This window comes from Diabrotica virgifera, chromosome 8, assembly GCF_917563875.1.
Source record: "Diabrotica virgifera virgifera chromosome 8, PGI_DIABVI_V3a".
NCBI lineage: Eukaryota > Metazoa > Arthropoda > Insecta > Coleoptera > Chrysomelidae > Diabrotica > Diabrotica virgifera.
This window is the reverse complement of record NC_065450.1, coordinates 163,605,078-163,628,912: the sequence shown is the minus strand read 5'-3', so window position 1 is coordinate 163,628,912 and position 23,835 is coordinate 163,605,078. Positions and strand designations below refer to the sequence as shown.

Below are 23,835 nucleotides of genomic sequence, written 5' to 3'. Positions count from 1 at the left end.
GAGGATTTCAAGGATTTTATTTTGCACAACTAGTAACAAAACAAATTTGATTGAATCTAGTTTCTTTTCCAGTTGTGCTGCTTCGTCTCTTTAATTTCTTTTGTTACTTGTCAGAACTAGACTTGAATGACACTTCAAAACATCGCAAAATCTGTGTTTTAATGCATTGACTGCATCAAGTCTTCCAGCCCAGCGTGCTGGATTGAGAGATTTTAGAGTCACTTTTGAGAAACATCTTTCAGACTGGTATGAGGACTTCAGTGCCTCTCAACGAACGATACTGTTCGTTAGGAGTTGGAAAAATATGAAGATATGAAGGTTTATTTAGAGAAAATGCAGAAAAAGGTAAACTAGATTGCTTAAAAGATACAGACAATTGAAGAGGTGGAAGAAAAATTCGAGAGTGCGTTAAAATTCGATATGGAAAAAGTGGAAGAAAAATTGAAGAAGATAGAAAAATGTCAAAAAGGAGTAGTCGGGAAGTAATACTTGTATACAGCTCTAACGAGAGCAGAATCCAATTTGGCGGGGATATTATGGAGAATTCTCACGACGAGGTCGAGGCGCGTGTTGAAGCGAGATTCAAGTGGGTCCTAATTTAAACGTCGGCAAAGAGAGATATAATATATATAATGGTGGAAAAGAAAGAGAACGCAGATACCCTACAAGACGGTAAAATTAGTAATATTTACACTTTGTGATAAAATGTCCCGAATATGTCCCGAAGAATACAGGCAACCAAAAAGTTGACCGCTCTCAGTGGTGGAGATAAAAATATTAGTTGGTTTTTTTAATTCTCACAATGATAAAAATTAGAACAAAACGTAGTTTGACCATAAAATTACCACGCCACTGATCATACCCTCGGCTGACGAGACATCCACACTATCTACAGGCTAATAAATTTTACCATTTGGTGTTATTTTAAGGGTCATAAATACCAAATTTTGACAGAAATTTCTCTATCTCTTCTTACGTTTAATCTTTTTCACGTTGGGTTGAATTCCGTCTTCAGTTTTTATCTTTTTCTGTTACATTTTTTTATTTCACTCATAATGTCGCAACACGCTCTGTCAGTTTTCCTCTTTAGAAAACGACATCTGGTATCTTTCATTAAAATCTTAAAAAAACAAATTCCAACATATGCAGAACTTCGAAGACTGCAATGAAATTATAAGAAGCCATCTAAAGAACGGAGCTGCTTTGTGGTTTGAAAGCAAAGAAAATGAGGTGACTTCATGGAGAGATTTTGAGACAAAATGTTTTATAATGGTGCAGGTGAAATAGGATAAAATCGATCATTGAAGTTGTTAGAATTAATATGTTGTGTACTTATTACAATCGGACAACTCGAAGTAGAACTTGACTGAAAGTAGTTTAAAAAGTTTATATGACCTCGTTACAATCTATGCACGGCCAACCAAACGGGCCCTCTTGGCCGGGCGCCCCGGGGCACTGCCCCGGTTGTCCCAATGGTGGTTCGGCCCTGTTGTCTTCTTAAAGTGCTAATCCTCTTTGGATATTGGCAATCACATTAGACCACATTACTCTATCTACTACCACTCTTAATAAACCTGTTAACATCATTCTCGTCCATATTTCTAGATTCCCCAGCCTAGTTCTCTGCATCATGACGAGCGTTGTCTTTATATTTTCCACTGCAGAATACGTTGCTTTCTCATTTTTCATAATGTGCCCAAAGTACAAGTTGTTGTTTCAAACAACTTTCGGCAATAAAAACGACCTCAGTATTTTTTGAAATAATCTTTTTTGAAAACTATTTCCGGAGAGGAAATCGAAACGTCAAACAACAGTTAAAAATGTAATTTTCATTACAATAAATTGTGGTTTCTTCTTCTTCTTGATGTGCCTATACGTGACACGTTGAACCAGGTTCTGAAGTTCTTTAACCAGGATGTTCTTCTTCCTGGCCCTAGCTTTCCAAATATTTTTCCTTCTAGGATAGCTTGTAGGAAGGCATCTTCTTCTTCACGTGCCATATCAGAATTATCCGACGTTGGCGATCACCATTGCGAAGGCTTATCGGTCTTCTGCAATATGGAATAATTGTCCAGCATTTGGTATCTGAGTCCATTCTCGAATGTTTTTTAACCAAGAAACTTGTTTTCTTCCTACACCTCTACGGCCCTCTATTTTGCCTTTAAGGATCAGTTGTAATATTTTATATCGACTTCCCCTCACTATATGTCCCAGATGAGACATTTTTCGATGTTTAACAGTCTTCAGTAGTTCTCTATCTTTGTTGACCCTCACTAGTACTTCTTCATTAGTTTTCCTTGCTGTCCAAGGTATTTTTAGCATTCGTCTATGAATCCACATTTCCAATGCTTCAATTTTGTTCATGACCGATACTTTTAGCGTCCACACTTCTGCTCTATACAAAAGTACGGACCAAACATAGCACTTACCCATTCTTTGTCTTAGTTCTAAACTGAGATGATTATTGCAAAGAAATGACTTCATTTTCATAAAAGTAGTTTTAGTCATTGCTATTCTACGTTTTATGTCTATGTCTGGATCTAGTTGGTCCGTTATCACAGTTCCTAAATATGTCATTTTGTGAACTTTCCCAACTTGGACTCGGTTTAATTGCATCGGGATGTGAGTCACGACTAAACACTAAAAATTTGGTTTGGTTTGAGTTTATTTTAATGCCCATTTCCTCTCCTACCTCGTGAATACGATCAAGCAGAATTTGGAGACCTTCAATATTATCTGACAGAATTACTGTATCGTCTACATATCTAATCACATTAAGTAGTTCGCCGTTGATTTTTATTCCATATGGCTGACTCCTCGTTGTATGAAGATTTCATCGGTGTAGTTATCTCCAATTTTTACGATAGCAGTTTGATTCCAGTACAAATTTTTAATGACACGAATATCCTTGTCATCTATTCCGATAATTTTCAGTATTTGCATTAATTTTATATGCTGTACTTTATCGAATGCCTTTTCGAAGTCCACGAAACATGCAAATACATATTTTCTTTGGTCACGGCATTTTTGTAATAGGATGTTAAGCGCAAAAAGTGCCTCCCTGGTTCCCATAGCATTTCTAAAACCAAATTGGGTATCTTCGAGATCTTCAAGCGGTAGTGTGCTTGGCTCGCGTGGCGGTGGTCCGGAGTTCAAATCCTACCGCGCGCCGGTAAGAACAACTAGACATTTTGCAAGTCCAGTAAAGAAACCTGTTATGACTGATTTCTGCTTGTTTTCCTCTGTACTTCAACCCTATTAGCACATATCCATCCAATATACATTTTGCTCTGTGCTTGACGGGGTATACTTTTGACCATGACCAGGCATTTATTTTGATGTAATGGTTGAACTTTTTAATCTAATATATCAGACTGCCACAATCTCTACAGACTGTCACAAACAATATCTTTAATGAGTCACACACTTAAAAACATTTTTGAAAATAATACACAGCAGAATTGTTTAAACTCTTGAATATGAAATTAGTGATATACAGTTTGGCTTTAGAAATGGTATGAGCACAAGAGATGCTTTGTTCGGCTTGAATCTGCTGGCCCAGAGATGCATGGACATGAATCAGGATATGTACTTATGTTTTGTAGAATTTGAAAAGGCATTTGATAAAGTTCAACATAAAAAGCTTGTAGATATTGTTATGATCTGCTTTTTATTAATTTTATATTAATTATTATTTATCTGATTAATTATTTAATTGTCGCAAATCATACATAAAAATGAATAAAAAATCTCAGGGTGCCTTTTTATACTATTAAAAAAAATCTAAATTATCTCACGTTATACTTATCTTCTCTCGTGGGTTCAGTATCTCTTAGTTGATCCTAATCGGGATAAAATAGGGAAAAGAAATAAAGCAAAATATTAAAATAAACATACAGAATTGTCTTTTATTTGTCAAAATCAATACTCTAAAATCTATCAAATCTAAAACCTGTGGACACAGATGTCCGAATGAAATTTTTACCACTTAAATTTATTATAGTTAAAAAAAAACAATTTATCGGTTTGTTCCCGATGACTTTGGTAAAACAAACTAAACAAAACAAATTTATGTATTCGCAAGATTACCTATATTTACTATTTACTTTTTGAAATATTGGAATTTTAATTCATATGCTTTTTACTCAAAAATTTAGTTTCCGAACATAAAAATCTCTTTCACATAAATTGACTGACCTTTTGCTTCACTCACTCTGATGTCTTCTCGTGACCCAAAACAGCTCTCCCTCGTTGACTATGTTAAAGGCTACTCATCAAAGCCCTCTCCGTTCTCCAGCTTCAAAACTAACTAGCTCTCTTTTGACACGTACTCGATTCAAACAAAACTCCAAAATTTCTCTGCTCTCCTTCTCACAATAATACAGAATTAAAGAGGTATTTCGTCTCAATTTGATCTGTCTCTCGTTCCACTTTTCAACACTATTCTCCACTATCAAACAACCACTGGTATTTGCTAACTACTTATCCACCAAAACGTCGACCGCTCCTCAGCGCTGCCAAATAACATACTGCCTTCTTTTTCAAACTCTCTCAATCATTCAAACTACCTTTCCCCTTCCAACTTGCCAAGAATCAGAAACAATCTTTTCCATTCGACAAACAAACAGTCATTTTCAAAATTATTCCGACCATCCTAATTACTTTCGGGGAAACTCTACAACATTTACTCGTGTTGAACAAAGATATTAAAATTCCAAACTTTCTTTTTAAACCACTTTCCCAGAAAGTGATAATTACATCTACCTGTGGATTCTATAGTTCTCGTAATAAACAATCTATTTTCATTTTAAATCTAAATACATCGTCCTTTTCACTTTAATTATTCACAAAAGTCTTTAATGGTTCATCGGAAAGCTCATTAAAAAGAGAAATCCACTTACATCCAAACTAAATTCTAATAAATATTTACAGCTCAATATACAGGGTGTATCAAATTTATGTGCCCGCGTTATTTAAAAAAAATTTAATTTAATTTTTATTTTGCCTTTGATTGATAAAATTGAAAACACAATAACATCCCCGCCTTGTTTTGAGATAAAATCAGTATTAATAAGTGCAACAAAAATATGACTTTCTCTCGACAACAACACTTTTCTATTGTGTCAAAATATTTGGTCCCACCTGAAAAACAATTACTTTCTTTTTCCCAGTGTCTGTACTTAGATGGGATAGGATAAGTTTTCGATCGAAAATTTCCTAAGTCTTTAGTCTCAAATGAATTTTCATACTTTTTGGCTACTCTGTTTTCTTCATTTATTAAATTTTCACATTCCCTCCATATTACACGCAGTTCCTTCTCCTTTTCTTCTCCACATATCAATTCTCTTTCTTTTTCCTCCGATTCTCTACACATGTTTATTGTGTATTCTGTCTTCTCCATTTTGCATATTTCCTCTTTAAATACCGCAGTCTCAATTGTATCTTTTCCGCCTTCTTTTTCTATTCTGATCTCTTCTTCTTCTGAGCTCATCTCATCTTTTGAGGAATCCCAAGCTTCATTTTCCTGTGTCAATCTTTTTTCTTCCTTTTCTTTTTCTGGGCTCATCTCTTCTTTTGAGGAATCCCAAGCTTCATTTTCCTGTGTCAATCTTTTTTCTTCCTTTTCTTTTTCTGGGCTCATCTCTTTTTTCGAGGAATCCCAATCTTCCTTTTCTTTTGTCAATCTTCTTTCTTCTTTTTCTTCTTCTGGGCTCATCTCTTTTTTCGAGGAATCCCAATCTTCATTTTCTTTTATCAATCTTCTTTCTTCTTTTTCTTCTTCTGGACTCATCTCTTTTTTCGAGGAATTCCAATCGTCAATTTCCTTTGTCACTCTTTTTTCTTCTTTTTCTTCTTCTGGGCTCATCTCCTTTTTCGAGAAATCCCAGGCTTCATTGTTTTTATTTATCTTCTGTTGCTTTCTCCTCTTTCTTCTCTGTCCTTGCTTCATTGCCAAATTCATTTCCACCGTTTGTTTTTTGTCTGCATTATCCTGTTTCCGTTTCTCATGTTCCTTGTCCATTTCCAGAATGTTAGGTTCTTCTTCTTTTCCATCTGTGATTTTCATCCTGTTATTTTTGAAATCTATCACCACATATTTTTCTGACAATTCATCCACTCCTACGATCATATCATGCATCATGTTTGGCATTATAACACATTGTAGTGCATAAAATTTCTTCCCCAATCGAACCTTTATTCGTATTCCTTCATTTATTGTTGCCAAAGTCCGTTTATTTGCGCCCACTAAATTTACCCTGGGAATTTTGTAAATCAAATTCGTCAAATCAACCTCTTCTATTAATTTCCTGTTAATCAAAGTAATTTCTGACCCAGTATCAATCATAATTTTAATCGGTTTCTCATTGATAAAACCATCTACAAATTTTAAATTATATCCACTTCCTTTATCATTATTTCCTGCTAATTTAATAAATTCCTTCGGGTGACAAAAAATTCCTGTTTGTTCTTTTGTTTTTAGTGAGCGCCTTCGTGAAAAGACGCTTGCTGTTCTTCTTCGCTTCTTCTTCCGTCGCTTTGTCTCTCATCCTCATATTCATATATTTGCGTGTTGTTTACCGCTCTTCTGTTTTCTCTTTGTCTGTCGGAACCGTATCGGTTTCCACGATTTTCCTGTTCATTCCTTCTATTATCCTTTCTGTCCTCTTGATTTGTGCGGGTGTTATTTCTATCGATTCACGTACTCGATTCAAACAAAACTCCAAAATTTCTCTGCTCTCCTTCTCACAATAATACAGAATCAAAGAGGTATTTCGTCTCAATTTGATCTGTCTCTCGTTCCACTTTTCAACACTATTCTCCACTATCAAACAACCACTGGTATTTGCTAACTACTTATCCACCAAAACGTCGACCGCTCCTCAGCGCTGCCAAATAACATACTGCCTTCTTTTTCAAACTCTCTCAATCATTCAAACTACCTTTCCCCTTCCAACTTGTCAAGAATCAGAAACAATCTTTTCCATTCGACAAACAAACAGTCATTTTCAAAATTATTCCGACCATCCTAATTACTTTCGGGGAAACTCTACAACATTTACTCGTGTTGAACAAAGATATTAAAATTCCAAACTTTCTTTTTAAACCACTTTCCCAGAAAGTGATAATTACATCTACCTGTGGATTCTATGGTTCTCGTAATAAACAATCTATTTTCATTTTAAATCTAAATACATCGTCCTTTTCACTTTAATTATTCACAAAAGTCTTTAATGGTTCATCGGAAAGCTCATTAAAAAGAGAAATCCACTTACATCCAAACTAAATTCTAATAAATATTTACAGCTCAATATACAGGGTGTATCAAATTTATGTGACCGCGTTATTTAAAAAAAAATTAATCTAATTTTTATTTTGCCTTTGATTGATAAAATTGAAAACACAATAACATCCCCGCCTTGTTTTGAGATAAAATCAGTATTAATAAGTGCAACAAAAATATGATTTTCTCTCGACAACAACACTTTTCTATTGTGTCAAAATATTTGGTCCCACCTGAAAAACATTTACTTTCTTTTTCCCAGTGTCTGTACTTAGATGGGATAGGATAAGTTTTCGATCGAAAATTTCCTAAGTCTTTAGTCTCAAATTAATTTTCATACTTTTTGGCTACTCTGTTTTCTTCATTTATTTTATTATTTATTTATTTATTTTCTTAATTTAAAGAAAACTAAATGCTAACTAAAGGCATGATCATGACTAAATCAGCACACGCAAACATCCAATTGACTATTGAAGATACTGTAATTGAGAGTGTGTATAACTACAAATACTTAGGAACATGGATAACATCAATAAATGTAGACCAAACCAAAGAAATTAAGACACGTATTGAAATAGCACGGGCATCATTCATTAAACTTAAAAAGTTTCTTTGTTGTCGAGGTATAAGGTTAGAACTACGCCTAAGGATGCTTCGGTGTTACGTGTCCTCTACTCTTCTTTACGGCTTGGAAGCGTGGACATTAAAACAAGTCCATCTGAATAAGTTGGCCGCCTTTGAATTTTGGTGTTACAGAAGAATCCTACGAATATCATGGATTCAAAGAATGTCATACGAGGAAGTAACTAGTGGGATATGAAATAAAGCGGAAATAATATTAACTATAAAAAGACGAAGACTTAAGTACTTGGGACATGTGATTAGAGGGAATTAATATCCAGGAACCGAAGCTTTTCACCTCGCAATTTTTACAGAATGGATCGATTTGCTTGAAAATTTGAGAATAAGTAGTGGATAGTCCAAGGATCAAAATCTATATGATGGCGAAAGGCGCTTTTACCATGGGGGTGGTTGCCACCCCATCTCGGGGTGGAAACTTTTTATTATATTTTGACCGCAAAAGTTGATAAAAAACATTCATTCTAAGCTAAAAATGTTCCATACATTTTTTTGATCAAATTAATAGTTTTCGGTTTATTCGTTATCGCAAGTGTTAGTTTTATATCGAAAAAATCTATTTTTTGCGATAATACTCATTTATGATTCACTTAATTTTTGCCGTAGAAAAATTTTTTCAAACCAAGTTCTTGGCAATTAAATAACCTACAACTTCATATTTAAACATTTTTCGTATCTCTGATGCTAATCTTTCTATTCTAATGGCATTTTTTACTAAACTACAAAAATTCGTTATTTGCTTTTAACTCCAGTTTTTTAAAAACTAATCATTCTAAGCCAGTCAAACTTCTAGAATCTATTAATAATACATAAATAAAGAAGAGTGAATAAGGCCAATGACTAAAAACACCGCTAACTTACATTATTATGCTTCCAATTTGATTTCTCCTTTTTTTTTTTCAAAATAATATATTAATTTTTCAACCGTAACTTTTTTATTTTTTATCTTAGAAAGTGTGGTAAAAAAGAATTTTGTAGGTTTTTACAAGATCCATAGCTTATTAATATTAAATATTTTTAAAATTCTCAGTCGCAAAAAGAGGTGACTTTGAAAGGGTTGGTAAAGGTGGTTTTTGCATGTTATTACAAGTTTTAATTGCCAATAGCCAGTGGCGGTTGGTATATAAGTGCTGCGGAGCTGCAGAACCACCAAAATAATCCAAACAAAATTACTTTGAAAATTAAATAAAAAATATCACTACTTATAAAATCTAAATTTATTTAGATGGTTTTCGTGCATGGCCGCCTTTATTTTAATCTGTCGTCCGTCGCATCTCATGGCGATAGCAAGTCCCACTTATTTGACCGGACCGGTGCTACTCCGAGCTGTGAACTGTTAAAGATATCCCCGATAACACCCGCTCAACCCTCGCCTACACTTTTCAGGCGACGACTGAAAGCAATATTTGAGCTGCATTTGTCGCAGTTCGAACTAGTGTGTAGAAACCTACGTTTATTGTAATTTTAAATAATCGGTGATCGCGACGCGACGACTGTTAAAATAAGTTGTCCTGCACGTAATTCGGTATTTATATTAAGTATATGAGAATAAAAGTGCTGTTCAGGATGGATGTTATTTATAATTTGATTAATGTTAAGAGATTCTTTAAATATTCTTATGACGAAAAACTAGAATTAAAATGCAAAGGACGTCCTTTGCCGGATATTAAAATCGAAAAAGAAGGATCAAGCCGAGGGAAAAATTACAAACGACAATTTAATTGCGATATTTATACGAGAAATAGTTGGTTATGTGGCTGCAACAGAAAAAACGCTCTTTTCTGTTTTCCTTGTGTACTCTTTGGAGGTGATAAGTCATGGACGCAAGTTGGTGTAACAGACTTAGTACATTTAAGTGATAAAATAAAAAAGCACGAAACTTCTAAGCATCATTTGCACAATCAAATGGAATATGCTTTATTAGGCTCCGTGAATATTAAAGAACAGTTAGATTCTGCATACTGGATAAATATTCAAAAATTCAATGAAGCTGTAACAAAAAAAGGTATGTTCTCTCAAAAATTATAGACTGCATAAAATTTTGTAGTGTTTTCGAATTGGCGCTTCGGGGACACGACGAGACACAAACATCCGACAATCCTGGAATTTTTCGCGGCCTCATAAATTTTACTGCTGAATTGGATAGAACTTTAGCACAACACTTGGAAGAATCGACGGTTTTTAAGGGCATTTCTAAAGAAATTCAAAATGATATTTTGGACTGCATGTTGGAATTATGCCAGGATAAAATTTTGGAGGAAATTCGGGAATCTCCATATCTAGCTGTCATGGCCGACGAGACTACAGACATTTCAGCAAAATCACAAATGGTTGTAGTATTTAGATATAGTCGAAATGGAGCACCGGTAGAACGATTTTGGACATATTTGGTACCTTCAAAATTAAATGCAGATACTTTAAGCAAAAACATTTTCAGTGTTTTGGATCCTATCCTGGAAAACTCAAATAATAAACTAATTGCTCAGAGTTATGATGGGGCAGCGGTCATGTGTGGACAGCACGCAGGAGTTCAAGCCAGAATCAAAGAAAAATATCCATTTGCTCATTTTGTACACTGTTACGCGCATCAATTAAATTTAATAATGTCTAAGGCTTGTTCCGAAAACTCTCAAGTTAGACTTTTTTTTGGAAATTTAAATGAAATCCCTACCTTTTTTAAAAATTCGCCACAACGAGTGGCAGTTTTAGATAAAATCGTCCAAAAGAAAATTCCTTATGGTGCTCCAACTCGCTGGAACTTCAATATTCGAACTGTTAATGTTGTGTTTGAACATCGATCTTCTTTTATCGAATGTATGGAAGAAATAGAAGAATCGTTTGATAAGGCAGCTGTCTGTAGTTCAGCGTCTTCCATTCGAAGAATACTAGTGGATCAAAATTTTATTTTTTGGTTAACATTTTTCCATCGCATAATGCCACAAGTAGAAGTTTTGTATAATGCCCTTCAAAAGACTAAAACGGATCCTTTGGAAATCAATAAAAAGGTGACAGATTTCGAAAGATGCATGAATTCAGTTAGAAATTCAATAGATGATACCATTGACCAAGGTTCTAGTTTATGCGTTGAACCATTACCAACTAAAAGGTTACGGAAGGATAACAGTCCAGTAGATCATCGGAGAGCATCTATCGAAGTTTGTGATATAATCATAAATTGTGCAAATGATAGATTTGCTTTTAAAAATCACCTACTTGCAACTTCATTGCTTTATCCTGAGCAATTTGATAATTATTGTGCTAATTTCCCAGATGATAATTTAAGCCTGACTTGCGCGTCATATCCAAATTTAGATAGGGAGCGCTTGAAGACTGAATTATCTGTTATTTATTTTAGAAGAGACTGTAGAGACATTAATGGGGCAATACCTTTTTTAAAATTTTTAATTGAAAATAATTTAACAGAGCCTTTTCAAGAAACTGTAAAACTGCTTCAAATTCTAATTACAGTGCCCATGAGTACGGCAGAAGCTGAAAGGTGCTTTTCGAGTTTAAAACGGATTAAAACATTCTTGAGAAATTCCATGACTGAAGACCGACTTGTAGCATTAACCATGTTGTCAGTAGAAAAAACACTTATAAAAGAAATACCAAACTTTAATGAAAAAGTTATAGACAAGTTTGCTTTAAAAAAAAATCGACGAATCGAGCTTATTTATAAAAAAAAATAATATATTTGGCTCTGTGTGTAGTTAGTTCGTAAGACCCTATAATGCAATTATTGTTGTGGCGATTTTGTTTGTAGTGTTTTTTCGTTTGCATTCCTTAGTTTCGCGTATTTATCGATAAAATTCTACTAAAAACATAAACTATAAAACAATTACTAGTGTGCCATAATGTACCATTGCTATTTTTGATATAATTGGATTTATCTTCAATTTGAAAAGAAGAAAATCGGTAAGTTCTTTATTATTTTTTAATAGATATATAATGAATAAATATTATATGGTGTAAAATATCAAACTAAAAGCCTCGTTGTAAAATACAACGATTAAAAGATATTGAATTAAAAAAAAAACCAAAAAATACCGCAGAACTACCAAATTTTTGAGTCACCAGCCGCCACTGCCAATAGCACACTCAATTTTCGACTTAGAAAAAATTTTTGCAAACCAGATTCTTGGGAATTAAGTAAGCTACAATTTCATATTGAAACATTTTTTCGTATCTCTGATGATAATCTTTCTATTGTTCTAAAAGAAAAAATTCCCATTTTTTTCCAAACTACAAAAATTCGTTATTCGCTTTTAACTCCATTTTTTTAAAACTAATTATTCTAAGCCGGTCAAACTTCTAGAACCTATTAATAATATATAAATAAAGAAGACCAAATAAGGTCAATGACTAATTTTAATTAGAGTGGTGATTAGGAGGTAGCTTCCGATCACTTTTTCGCTGAAAAAAAAATAGGGACTGACATTCTTTTCATTATAAGCCACTTAATTTTTGAGCTAAAGACTTTTTTTTTATTTCTGGAGATAGATATTTTTAAATACTTTAAATTAGTTTGAACAAGTTATTCTCGAAAAATGCATAGTTATTCCCGTCTTTTGACTTTGAAACTACAATATTATTTAGCATTTGACGAAGAAGATCTAACATACTTATACAGGGTGTCCAGAAACTCTACCGACAAACGAAGACAGGAGATTCCTCAGATAATTTTAAGACAATTTAACCCAATTCACCTAGTCCGAAAATGCTTCCTAAGGGAGCTAGAGCTCTTTGAAGATGGCGTCATGTAATTAGTTTTTCTTAAATACCTCCAGAACGCTTCTATTTAGAAAAACGAAAATTGGTATGTTAATTTACTTTCCAGAAATGAATCGATTCCATCCATTGCGAATTTCTAGTACCGGTCATAGGCGTCCGTTTTGGGTAGGGCAACGGTTATTTTATCGCCTAACTTTTTTGTCTTTAATTTTTATGCATTTTTGACTTTGAATTATTAAATTGTGAGGTATTCTAGTACTAAAAGGTACTCTTACTTTAAGTCGATAGGATACACCGTTTTCTAGAAAAATCAATTTGAAAATTTTTCGTTCTTCGAATTAAAAAAAAAGAGATTAAAAAAAACTATTTAGAAAGATGAAAACTGGTACATTTATTTATATTCCAGAGATTAATCGATTTCATTAATGGCGAATTTCTAGTACCGGTCATAGGCGTCCGTTTTGGGTAGTTCAACAGTTATTTTATAGCATAACTTTATTGTCTTTAATTTTTAAGTATTTTTGACACTAGATTATTCAATTATGAGATATTCGAGTACTAAAAGATACTTTTGCTTAAGTTGGTAAATACATCGTTTTTTTTTTAATTTTTTTCATTTTTTTTTTCAAATTCCCAAATCTAAAAACTTTCAAATCGATTTTTCTAGAAAACGGTGTGTCCTACCGACTTAAAGTAAGAGTACCTTTTAGTACTAGAATACCTCACAATTTAATAATCCAGTATCAAAAATGCTTAAAAGTTGAAGATAAAAAAGGTATGCGATAAAATAACCGTTGCCCTACCCAAAACGGACGCCTATGACCGGTACTAGAAATTCGCAATGGATGAAATCGATTCATTTCTGGAAAGTAAGAAAAACTAAATACATGGCGCCATCTTCAAAGAGCTCTAGCTCCCTTAGGAAGCATTTTCGGACTAGGTGAATTGGGTTAAATTGTCTTAAAATTATCTGAGGAATCTCCTGTCTTCGTTTGTCGGTAGAGTTTCTGGACATCCTGTATAATAAAGTATAGCTCGATTACTATTCGTCTTAAAGAAAATTAAAAAACCGGTTTTATTTACTTTTTTAAAAGGTACTTTGTTAAGTAAAGTTATTTTGATAAAACGCAAACTTTTGGAGTTATTAGCAGAAAACTTATTGACACATTGATTTTTTCGACATAAAACTAACACTTTCGATAGCGAAGAAATCGAAAACTAATAATTTTATCAAAAAAAATGTATAGAATATTTTTTGCTTAGAATCAATGTTTTTACCAACTTTTTCGGTCCAATTATAATAAAAAATTTCCACCCCAGAGATGGGGTGGTAACCACCCCCATGGCAAAAGCGCCTTTCGGCATCGTATAGATTTTGATCCTCGGACTATCCACTACTTATTCTCAAATTTTCAAGCAAATCGATCCATTCTGTAAAAATTGCGAGGTTCTATCCTATTTTAAGCTTCATTCTTCTTCTTCTTTAAGTACCGTGCCCAAATTTTTAGGCGTGGGTAGCTTCCATAACAATTTGCCGATATCGTTCTCGATCTTGTGCGGCATGTAATAATTCATCTGCTGATAAGCCAGTCCATTGACGAAGCTTCATTACTTGGACTAATTCCGCCAGTTCTTCTCAATAGTCACAAAAGAACCTAGAATCCATCTTACGGCTTCTAAGAGCCCCCATAGCTGCTTGACCACCTGTGCATAATTATTGATCCGCTTACTTCGAAAGCCCTCATGTTAATTTCTCTTGACAATAAGACGCTTATAATATAAGAAGAAGAAAATAAAAGAACCAATAACCCCACAGATAAATGTAAAAGTATAGAGTTAAAAAACGCAAATCGCCACCAGACGCTATAAAGATATTACTCAGTAGATTCAAACTTATATAAAATAAAAAGTTAATTGTACTCACTTTCCTCCTAACTCCATGTCCTCGCTAGTTCTGAAATGAAATCATAATATTTATAAAATTCATATCTACACGATAGTTAATTTAAAAAAAAATACTGGATCCTTTGTAAAAGGTATACTTATTTAAAAGACCCTAATAACGGTTACATCACATTAACAAAACGTTTTCGGATTAAAAAAATCCATCATCAGTGTTAAAAACCCTAAAATAAGTATAACCTAATTAATTGAGGAAAAATGTTTTAAAATGTTGACTAAGGTTAAAAATTGCCAGAGGTCATACTTACAATCGCATGCATACATGAGCCAACAAAACGATATGGGTAAAAACCCTTTAAATGTTACAAATTATTACAATACAGGACTCTTACCTACTTGGATGTAATAAGAAAGGGATGAACCTCACATATTGAGAGTTGAATGTCAACTAAAAGTAAAGGAACTTTTGAAGTAAGGCAAAGACAAGCTGCCAATGTAACGTTAGGAACTGTTGTATTGTTACTTCAGCCACAGAATTTAAAGTCTATATTGATATTGAAAATAAAACTGTATGAAATATGCAATGATTAAATAAATGAAAAGGAAGACATGATAATTAGGTTACATATAGTTATGCAGTCAACATTACTTGTAGTTATTAGGAATATAATGTGGAAACAATAAACTTAGTAAGGTAAAGTTTTCAATCCTAATAGCGACATTATTAATATTGAAAAATATTTAAAATATTACTAAAAGATTTTTAAATTGAAAACTTATTGGTCCATTTCTCTGGTGACACCTCCAAGGCTTCTACAATATGCAAGCCAAATGGATGCTGCAGTGAAGACAAAAGGGAAGGAATTCTACACTATGCAATTCACAACCCCCGTCTGCACCTTGGTAAAGTTCCAACGGAAAATGGACCTAGTTACTCTATAGGAGTAATACTAATATAAAAATAAAAATGTATACCATTTTTATTCAGTGGCAATGCGAAGGCAAAACAATCCTATTTCTCACTCAGAATAAGGAGCGCAGTCCAGCACTCTGAATCGACGATTTTCGACTCTTATTGGAGTCTCATCGGAGAGACGTAGGCCTGCTGCTCCATACTCTGAGTGACCAACAACGAGAGTTTATCCCCCACACCGCAACTGACGTGAATGGATCAGGTGACTAGCGTCATCTGGCAATTGAAAGGTAAGTTTTCAATCCTAATAGTGACATTAATGATATTGAAAAATATTATAAATATTACTAAAAGATTTTTAAATTGAAAAATTATTGGTCCATTTCCCTGGTGACCCCTGTGGGGGATAAACTCTCGTTGTTGGTCACTCAGAGTATGGAGCAGCAGGCCTACGTCTCTCCGATGAGACTCCAATAAGAGTCGAAAATCGTCGATTCAGAGTGCTGGACTGCGCTCCGTATTCCGAGTGAGAAATAGGATTGTTTTGCCTTCGCATTGCAACTGAATAAAAATGGTATACATTTTTATTTTTATATTAATATTACTCCTATAGAGTAACTAGGTCCATTTTCCGTTGGAACTTTACCAAGCTGCAGACGGGGGTTGTGAATTGCATAGTGAAGAATTCCTTCCCTTTTATTTGTCTTCACTGCAGCATCCATTTGGCTTGCATATTGTAAAAGCCTTGGAGGTGTCACCAAGGAAATGGACCAATAAGTTTTCAATTTAAAAATCTTTTAGTAATATTTTTAATATTTTTCAATATTATTAATGTCGCTATTAGGATTGAAAACTTTACCTTACCTTTCAATTGCCAGATGACGCTAGTCACCTGATCCATTCACGTCAGTTGCGGTGTGGGGGATAAACTCGTTGTTGGTCACAATTCTAAGATATTGATTAGAGTGTGAGTGTTTTGATGACTGATATAATTTGATCTAATTGGTTAAATGCAAGTGAACCCAACAAAAATGGAGAAAGATGGCGTATTTCGTTTGCCTAAAGAAATGTTGTTGTTATGTGCCCAAGAACCCAAGAGACTCAACTTCAAATTGTCTGAAAATAAATGGATGAAAAAGGAGGAAGTGTGGAGGATCAGGGTGGTCGGATGTGGAGATAATCAATAACGTAGAAGATATAATGCATTTTTTAAGATTGAAAGATATCTGGAGCCCTAGAAACAATATGTGCATGTTTTGTACGATACTAAGTTATTGATTAAGAGGGAGGAGTGAAGTTGGGATAAAGTATGTAACCAAGCAAATATCTTTGAAACGAAAAGAACAATATTTATGAAACTTTGCATGCAAGTACAGTGACGCAAAAGGCATCTGACGCCATATTTTTTGTTACTACTCCACTTCCGGTTTTACCGGAAATACCCTTAACTTATTTACTTTAAATGGGACACCCTGTATATTTTTGCAGATTTTAAAAGAACTTGTTATTTTTAATTCATACATACCAAGTTTGGAAGAAAAAACTATTAAAACAAGAAATAAATCTCTTTACAGTTAAAAAATAGGTTAATTTATTTACGTTAGACCAATGATATTAAAAATAAAAAAAATAATTTCAAATGTTGAAAATAAATAAATTCGTGAGTCACTTTTTGCAAGATTTCTCCACGTATTAGTTCACATTCATCAATTATATTATTCTTTGTCTCAAATCCTGCAAGCATGTTGGTCGCCTAACGTAAACACGTAATTTTAGATAATCCAAAGAAAAAAATCTAACGGATTGAGGTCCGGAGAACGAGCGTACCACTCTATGAATCCTCTACGTCCAATCCATGGATTTGGAAAATTCATTTCCAAAAAATGAAAATTCACCATAACCTATTATCATTAATATTTCAACACGATCTTTTCCACTTAAATGAACCATTTTTAATACAACTTATTTCTCTCAACTAGTTCAGTAACAGTTTTACCTACTATACTAAATTCAAATAAGTCATGCAGTGCATGTAAACAACAATTATTTTAGTCTACAGTATAGGGTACTCGTTTATTTCCTATTACGTTGTATTAATACAAAAAATTATCTACAGACACTTTTTAACAAATTTTCTCTACCAAATTTGGTATGTATTGTTATGATCTGCTTCTTATTAATTTTATATTAATTATTATTTATTTGATTAATTATTTAATTGTCGCAAATCATACATAAAAATTGAATAAAAAATCTCAGGGTGCCTTTTTTATACTATTAAAAAAAATCCAAATTATGTCACGTTATACTTATCTTCTCTCGTGGGTTCAGTATCTCTTAGTTGATCCTAATCGGGATAAAATAGGGAAAAGAAATAAAGCAAAATATTAAAATAAAAATACAGAATTGTCTTTTATTTATCAAAATCAATATTCTGAAATCTATCGAATCTAAAAACCTATGGACACAGATGTCCGAATGAAATTTTTACCACTTAAATTTATTATAGTTAAAAAAAAACAATTTATCGGTTTGTTCCCGATGACTTTGGTAAAACAAACTAAACAAAACAAATTTATGTATTCGCAAGATTACCTATATTTACTATTTACTTTTTGAAATATTGGAATTTTAATTCATATGCTTTTTACTCAAAAATTTAGTTTCCGAACATAAAAATCTCTTTCACATAAATTGACTGACCTTTTGCTTCACTCACTCTGATGTCTTCTCGTGACCCAAAAACAGCTCTCCCTCATTGACTATGTTAAAGGCTACTCATCAAAGCCCTCTCCGTTCTCCAGCTTCAAAACTATCAGCATACCAGCACCAATTCTCCAACAAGCCGGGCCTCTTTTGACACGTACTCGATTCCAACAAAACTCCAAAAATTCTCTGCTCTCCTTCTCACAATAATACAGAATCAAAGAGGTGTTTCGTCTCAATTTGATCTGTCTCTCGTTCCACTTTTCAACACTATTCTCCACTATCAAACAGCCACTGGTATCTGCTAACTATCTATCCACGAAAACGTCGAACCGCTCCTTAGCGATGCCAAAAACATAATAATTTCTTTTTCAAACTCCTCAATCATTCTAACTACTTTTCCCCTTCCACACTGCCAAGCATCAGAAACCTCGACTTTTCCATTCGACAAACAAAACAGTCATTTTCAAAATTATTCCGACAATCCTAATTACTTTCGGAGAAACTCTCCAACATATACTCGTGTTGAAATAAAGATATTAAAATTCCAACTTTCTTTTCAATTATCAATTTCGAGAAATTTATAATTACCTATACCCTAAACAATCTTTTTCCATTTTAAATCTAAATACATCGTTATTTTCACTTTAATTATTCACAAAAGTCTTTAATGGTTCATCGGAAAGCTCATTAAAAGAGAAATCTACTTACATCCAAACTACATTCTAAGAAATATCTACAGCTCAATATACAGGGTGTATCAAATTTATGTCCCCGCGTTATTTAAAAAAAAATTTAATTTAATTTTTGTTTTGCTTTTGATTGATAAAATTGAAAACAATAGTATGAATTAAAAATAACAAGTTCTTCTAAAATCGGCAAAAATATATAGGGTGTCCCATTTAAATTAAATAAGTTAGGGGTACTTCCGGTGAAACCGGAAGTGGAATAGTAACAAAAAATATGGCAACAGATGCCTTTTGCGTCACTGTACTTGCATGCAAAGTTTCATAAATATTGTTCTTTTCGTTTCAAAGATATTTGCTTGGTTCCATACTTTATCCCAACCCAGTATAAAGGGAGAAGGTGGGTGACAAAGTATATTGTGAAGTTGGACCATGAATGATGGACAGTGTGTTCTGTTACAATTGTTATAATTGAAAATTTGTCTGATCGATAATTATGAGATGAATTAAAGAAGAGGCGGCCAGATGGACTGAAGATAAATTTGATCAATTCCTAGAAATGTCGTGGTGTGTCGAAAGTACTGTAGAAGTGAAATAATAGGAATTCGGAAAGATGACATCTGAATAAGATATATTAAGAATGTGAAGTAAGATGTTGCTTATCGAAAATGTGGATTGGAATAGAAATTTTATTTTCCTCGTGGATTTTTTAATTTAAAGAAACACAATTTAAATTCCTAATTTTTAATAATTTATTTGTTTTATTTCGATCAGAGATAGCCATTTATACGCTCTCTGATGATCTCTAATGAGAGTGAAACTATTAAGGGCGTTTATCGCACTCTCTGAACGAACTGAAATATAGTACATCTCTTGATTTCGTTTTACGGTGAATTCTTCTTTTAATTTATTTGTAATTTAACAAAGGATCCCAGCACTTTTCTTCTGTAAAAGCGGTTTCAGTTAAATTGGCTGAACCTTTGCAGTGAGGTAGCTTTGGTCATGCTTATCAAAAATTTTCATTGCCCCAACACTCAGAAATCAATTGCTTCTGAGTTATATATGGTTTAAATTGTCGATTTATGATCAATTTGAATAACACATATTTGATTATACAGGTTGTTAGTAAATAAGCGCAACAGACTTCAGGGAGTAATTCTGCAGAAAAAGGAACTGCAGTTTGCTATATAAACGTAGTTATTCCGCAACTGCTTCGTTTTCCGAGTTTGTTTACAAACGGACGATTTATTTATAGCTCTGAAACCGGTTGAGATATGCAAATGAAATTTGGTGGGTTTTAAGACGTAGTTATTGCTCGTTATTTGACATAAAATTAAGAATTTTATATTCATCATTGGCGGGCATACGGGTAATGGTTTCAATTTATTTAAGAAAAAAATGGTACGCCACTGATATAGTTCCAACCAAAAATCATTTTTGTTTTTCGTTTATTTTGTGACAAAGAATATTTTTTCTTTTTTTTTTTTCATATGAGGCGCCGTTTTTACGCAAAAAAAATAAACATCTTAACGCGTATTTTTTATTTCTTTAAGGGGTTACATAGGTCTTACGGGTAAAAAAAGTGACTTTTTAAAAAAATTATATCTCGAAAACTAAAAGTTATTTTTATTTATAATTGGAGCATGTAAAATTATAGTACTTATGGTACTCTCTAAAAATTTTCAGCCAAAAATATTCATTTTTGTAGAGTTGACTGCAATTTTTCGACAACAGCCCTTTTTTTGTGGTGGGTAGCATAACTAAGTCCAGTCTCATCTGAAATCAAAAAGTTTCTTGTAGTTTATACCTCTGGCTAGTGAATGAACGAAGGAATTTTTGTTAGGTGAAATTGTTTTTGTTTTATAAAAAAAAAACTACTTTAAAAATGGTCATTTTTGAAAAAATGAGAAAAATTGGGGTCGAAAATGTGTTTAAACTTACGTAAAATCTTCAAATTTATTTTTTTTTTAATTCCTTCGTTCATTCACTAGCCAGAAGTATAAAATACAAGAAACTTTTTTTTGATTTTTTGATTTCAGATGAGACTGGACTTAGTTATGCTGCCCACTGCAAAAAAGGGGCTGTTGTCGAAAAAATGCAGCCAACTCTACAAAAATGAATATTTTTGGCTGAAATTTTTTTTGAGGGTACCTTAAGTACTATACTTTTACATGTTCCAATTATAAATAAAAATAATTTTTAGTTTTCGAGATATAATTTTTTTTAAAGTCACTTTTTTTTACCCGCAAGGCCTATGCACTACATTGCAACTAGCCTATTTTTTTTTGTTATGTTGGTACAATCTTTGTATGAACGTATGTGAAGTTTTATTTTAATTTGCCAATTCATTATTTTTTTAGAAGCCATTTAGTATCGATGGGTCACAGTATTTTTTACAATGGAAATAATCAAGTATCGAGCAGTGATTGAATTTTTATTTTTGAAAGGTTTAAAAGCAAAGGAAATTTATGAACGAATGTTGAAAGTGTATAAGGATTCTTCGCCTTCAATTATTACAGTAGAAAGTGAGTTGGTCAATTTAAATGTGGTCGTTTAAGCCTTGAAGACGATCCACATCACGAACGCCCAAAAACAGCAACAACACTAGAAATCGTAGAAAAAACACAGGATATGGTATTGGAAACTCGTCGAGTAACTGAAAGTGATTTAGTAGTATCCCTAAGCATTACACTGGGCAGTGTAAGCAATATTTTGGCCGAAGTATTGGGTTTCAAAAAGCTGTGGTCACAATGGGTGCCGCATTCGCTGACAACGGAACACAAACACATTCGAATACGACTTTCTCAGCAATATTTAGGGAGTTTTCGAAATGATAAAGTAGATTGTGTGTATCCATTCATCACAATGGATGAGACTTGGTCTATCACCATGATCCAAAATCAAAACAGAGGTTAAAGAGTGGTAGAATCTGGTTTTTCGGCTCCAAAATGAGTTTATGTCTAGAAATCGGCCAAAAAGATTTTAGTATCAGTTTTTGGGATGTTAGAAATTTTTTTGGTGGATTACTTGTAAACTGAGAAAACAGTAAATTCTGGATATTATTGTAACCTTTTAGATCAGAAGGAAAAAAATCATGAAAAAAGACCCGGTTTGCAAAATAAAAAAATCCTTTTCCATCAGAACCATGCACCGTGCCATATGAGCATTTTCGCAATGGCTAAAATCCATGAAGTAACGTTCGAATTGTTGTAGCATGCACAGTATTAATCAGATTTGGTTCCTAGCGACTTCCATTTGTTTCAATACCTAAAAACATTTATGAGTGGAAAGCGTTTTTCATCAAAAAATTATGAGTATATAACAGCTGTGGAATCGTATTTTGCAGCCCTTCCTGATTCTCCCTGAAGGATGGAATTTATAAATTGAAATCTCATTGAAACAAATGTATTGATGTTCAGGAAGACTATACTGAATAATAAAGTGTATTTAAAGGCATAAAATTATGTTTTTCTTATCGAACCGCAAAACTTATTTAACAACCTAGTAACCCCTTAATACATTCTCAAGAAGATTAAACCAAAACAATAACAGAAATATATAATAAAACTTTAAATAGGTGCAAAGCTACAATAAATGTTCAAAACGACCCCCGAAACGTGACATAAGAGTAAACTCTTAGCCTCATTGGTTGTCGTATTCGTGCAAATATGTGTTTTTCTTATATACTTAAGTAAAAGTGGTTTCAGTTATAATGACCAAAACTTTAAAACGGAATTCCAACGACGCGTTGAAGCTCGTGTTGAAGCGGTTTACTCATTTAAACGTCGGCAAAGAGGAATAGAAAATATACAGGGTGTAATAAAAATACAGGTCATAAATTAATCACATATTCTGGGACCAAAAATAGTTCGATTGAACCTAACTTACCTTGGTACAAATGTGCACATAAAAAAAGTTACAGCCCTTTGAAGTTACAAAATGAAAATCGATTTTTTTCAATATATCGAAAACTATTGGAGATTTTTTATTGAAGATGAACATGTGGCATTCCTATGGTAGTAGTATCTTAAGAAACAATTATATTGACATTTAGACACCCCATAAAAATTTTATGGGGGTTTTGTTCCTTTAAAACCCCCAAACTTTTATGTACGTTCCAATTTAATTATTATTGTAGTATTCTTCTTTTCATGAGCATTTTTCAGTGCGTCACAAATGATAGAAAAAAAGGTAAGTCCGTGATAATACACATGTATGACATTTATTCTAACATGACATTTTAGTTAAATCTGACAGTTGTCACATTTTATTTGCAATTTGGCATAAAACAAATCAATTGTGTTTTTTGCATTTATAAAATGGTATTTTCTTTGATTTGTATAGTCTTATAAATTGTACAGATTATATTAGTAGATATATTATATAATTAGTAAATAATTTTTTTCGATTATAGCGCCATCTATTGACAACTAGAATAAATGTTATAAATGTCACCGATGAAATGCAATCACCGACGTGCGTTTTTTTCTGTCACATACAATTTAATGCGTTAGAAAGAAATCGAAAAACTGTAGTAGGAAAACTTATTTATGATTTACATTTTTGGGTATATTTTGAACCATATTAAAAAGAAGCCACATCTCGATAAAAGGTGCCTTATTGAAAAAATCCAAAGAAGCAAAAAAAGTTTTTAAAACACTGTGTTTACTTAATGGTATCGCAGTAATAGTTTAATTGGAACGTACACAACCATTTGGGGGGTTTAAAGGAACAAAACCCCCATAAAATAATGTAAACATATTAGAAAAGAAGCCGCAATTCGATAAAAACTGCCTTGTCGAAAAAATACTAAGAGCCAAAAAAGTTTTAAAACTATTGAATTTAACTAACGGTATCCCAATAATAATTTAATTGGAACTTACACAAAAGTTTGGGGGTTTAAGGGAACAAAACCCCCATAAAATTTTTATGGAGTGCACAAATTTTACTATAATTTTTCTTTAAGATATTCCTGC

At 33.0% G+C, this 23,835-nt stretch overlaps 1 protein-coding gene across 3 annotated transcripts in view; it reads right to left on the bottom strand.

The window, feature by feature from the left end:
• Positions 1-23,835, bottom strand: part of LOC114333716 (uncharacterized) — a 51,065-nt gene that overhangs the window by 14,368 nt on the left and 12,862 nt on the right. For all 3 annotated transcript variants that reach the window (XM_050659956.1, XM_028283662.2, XM_028283664.2), the window contains exon 3: positions 14,577-14,606. In XM_050659956.1, coding sequence (XP_050515913.1) covers positions 14,577-14,606 — 30 coding nt within the window. The remainder of the gene's footprint in view (positions 1-14,576; positions 14,607-23,835) is intronic.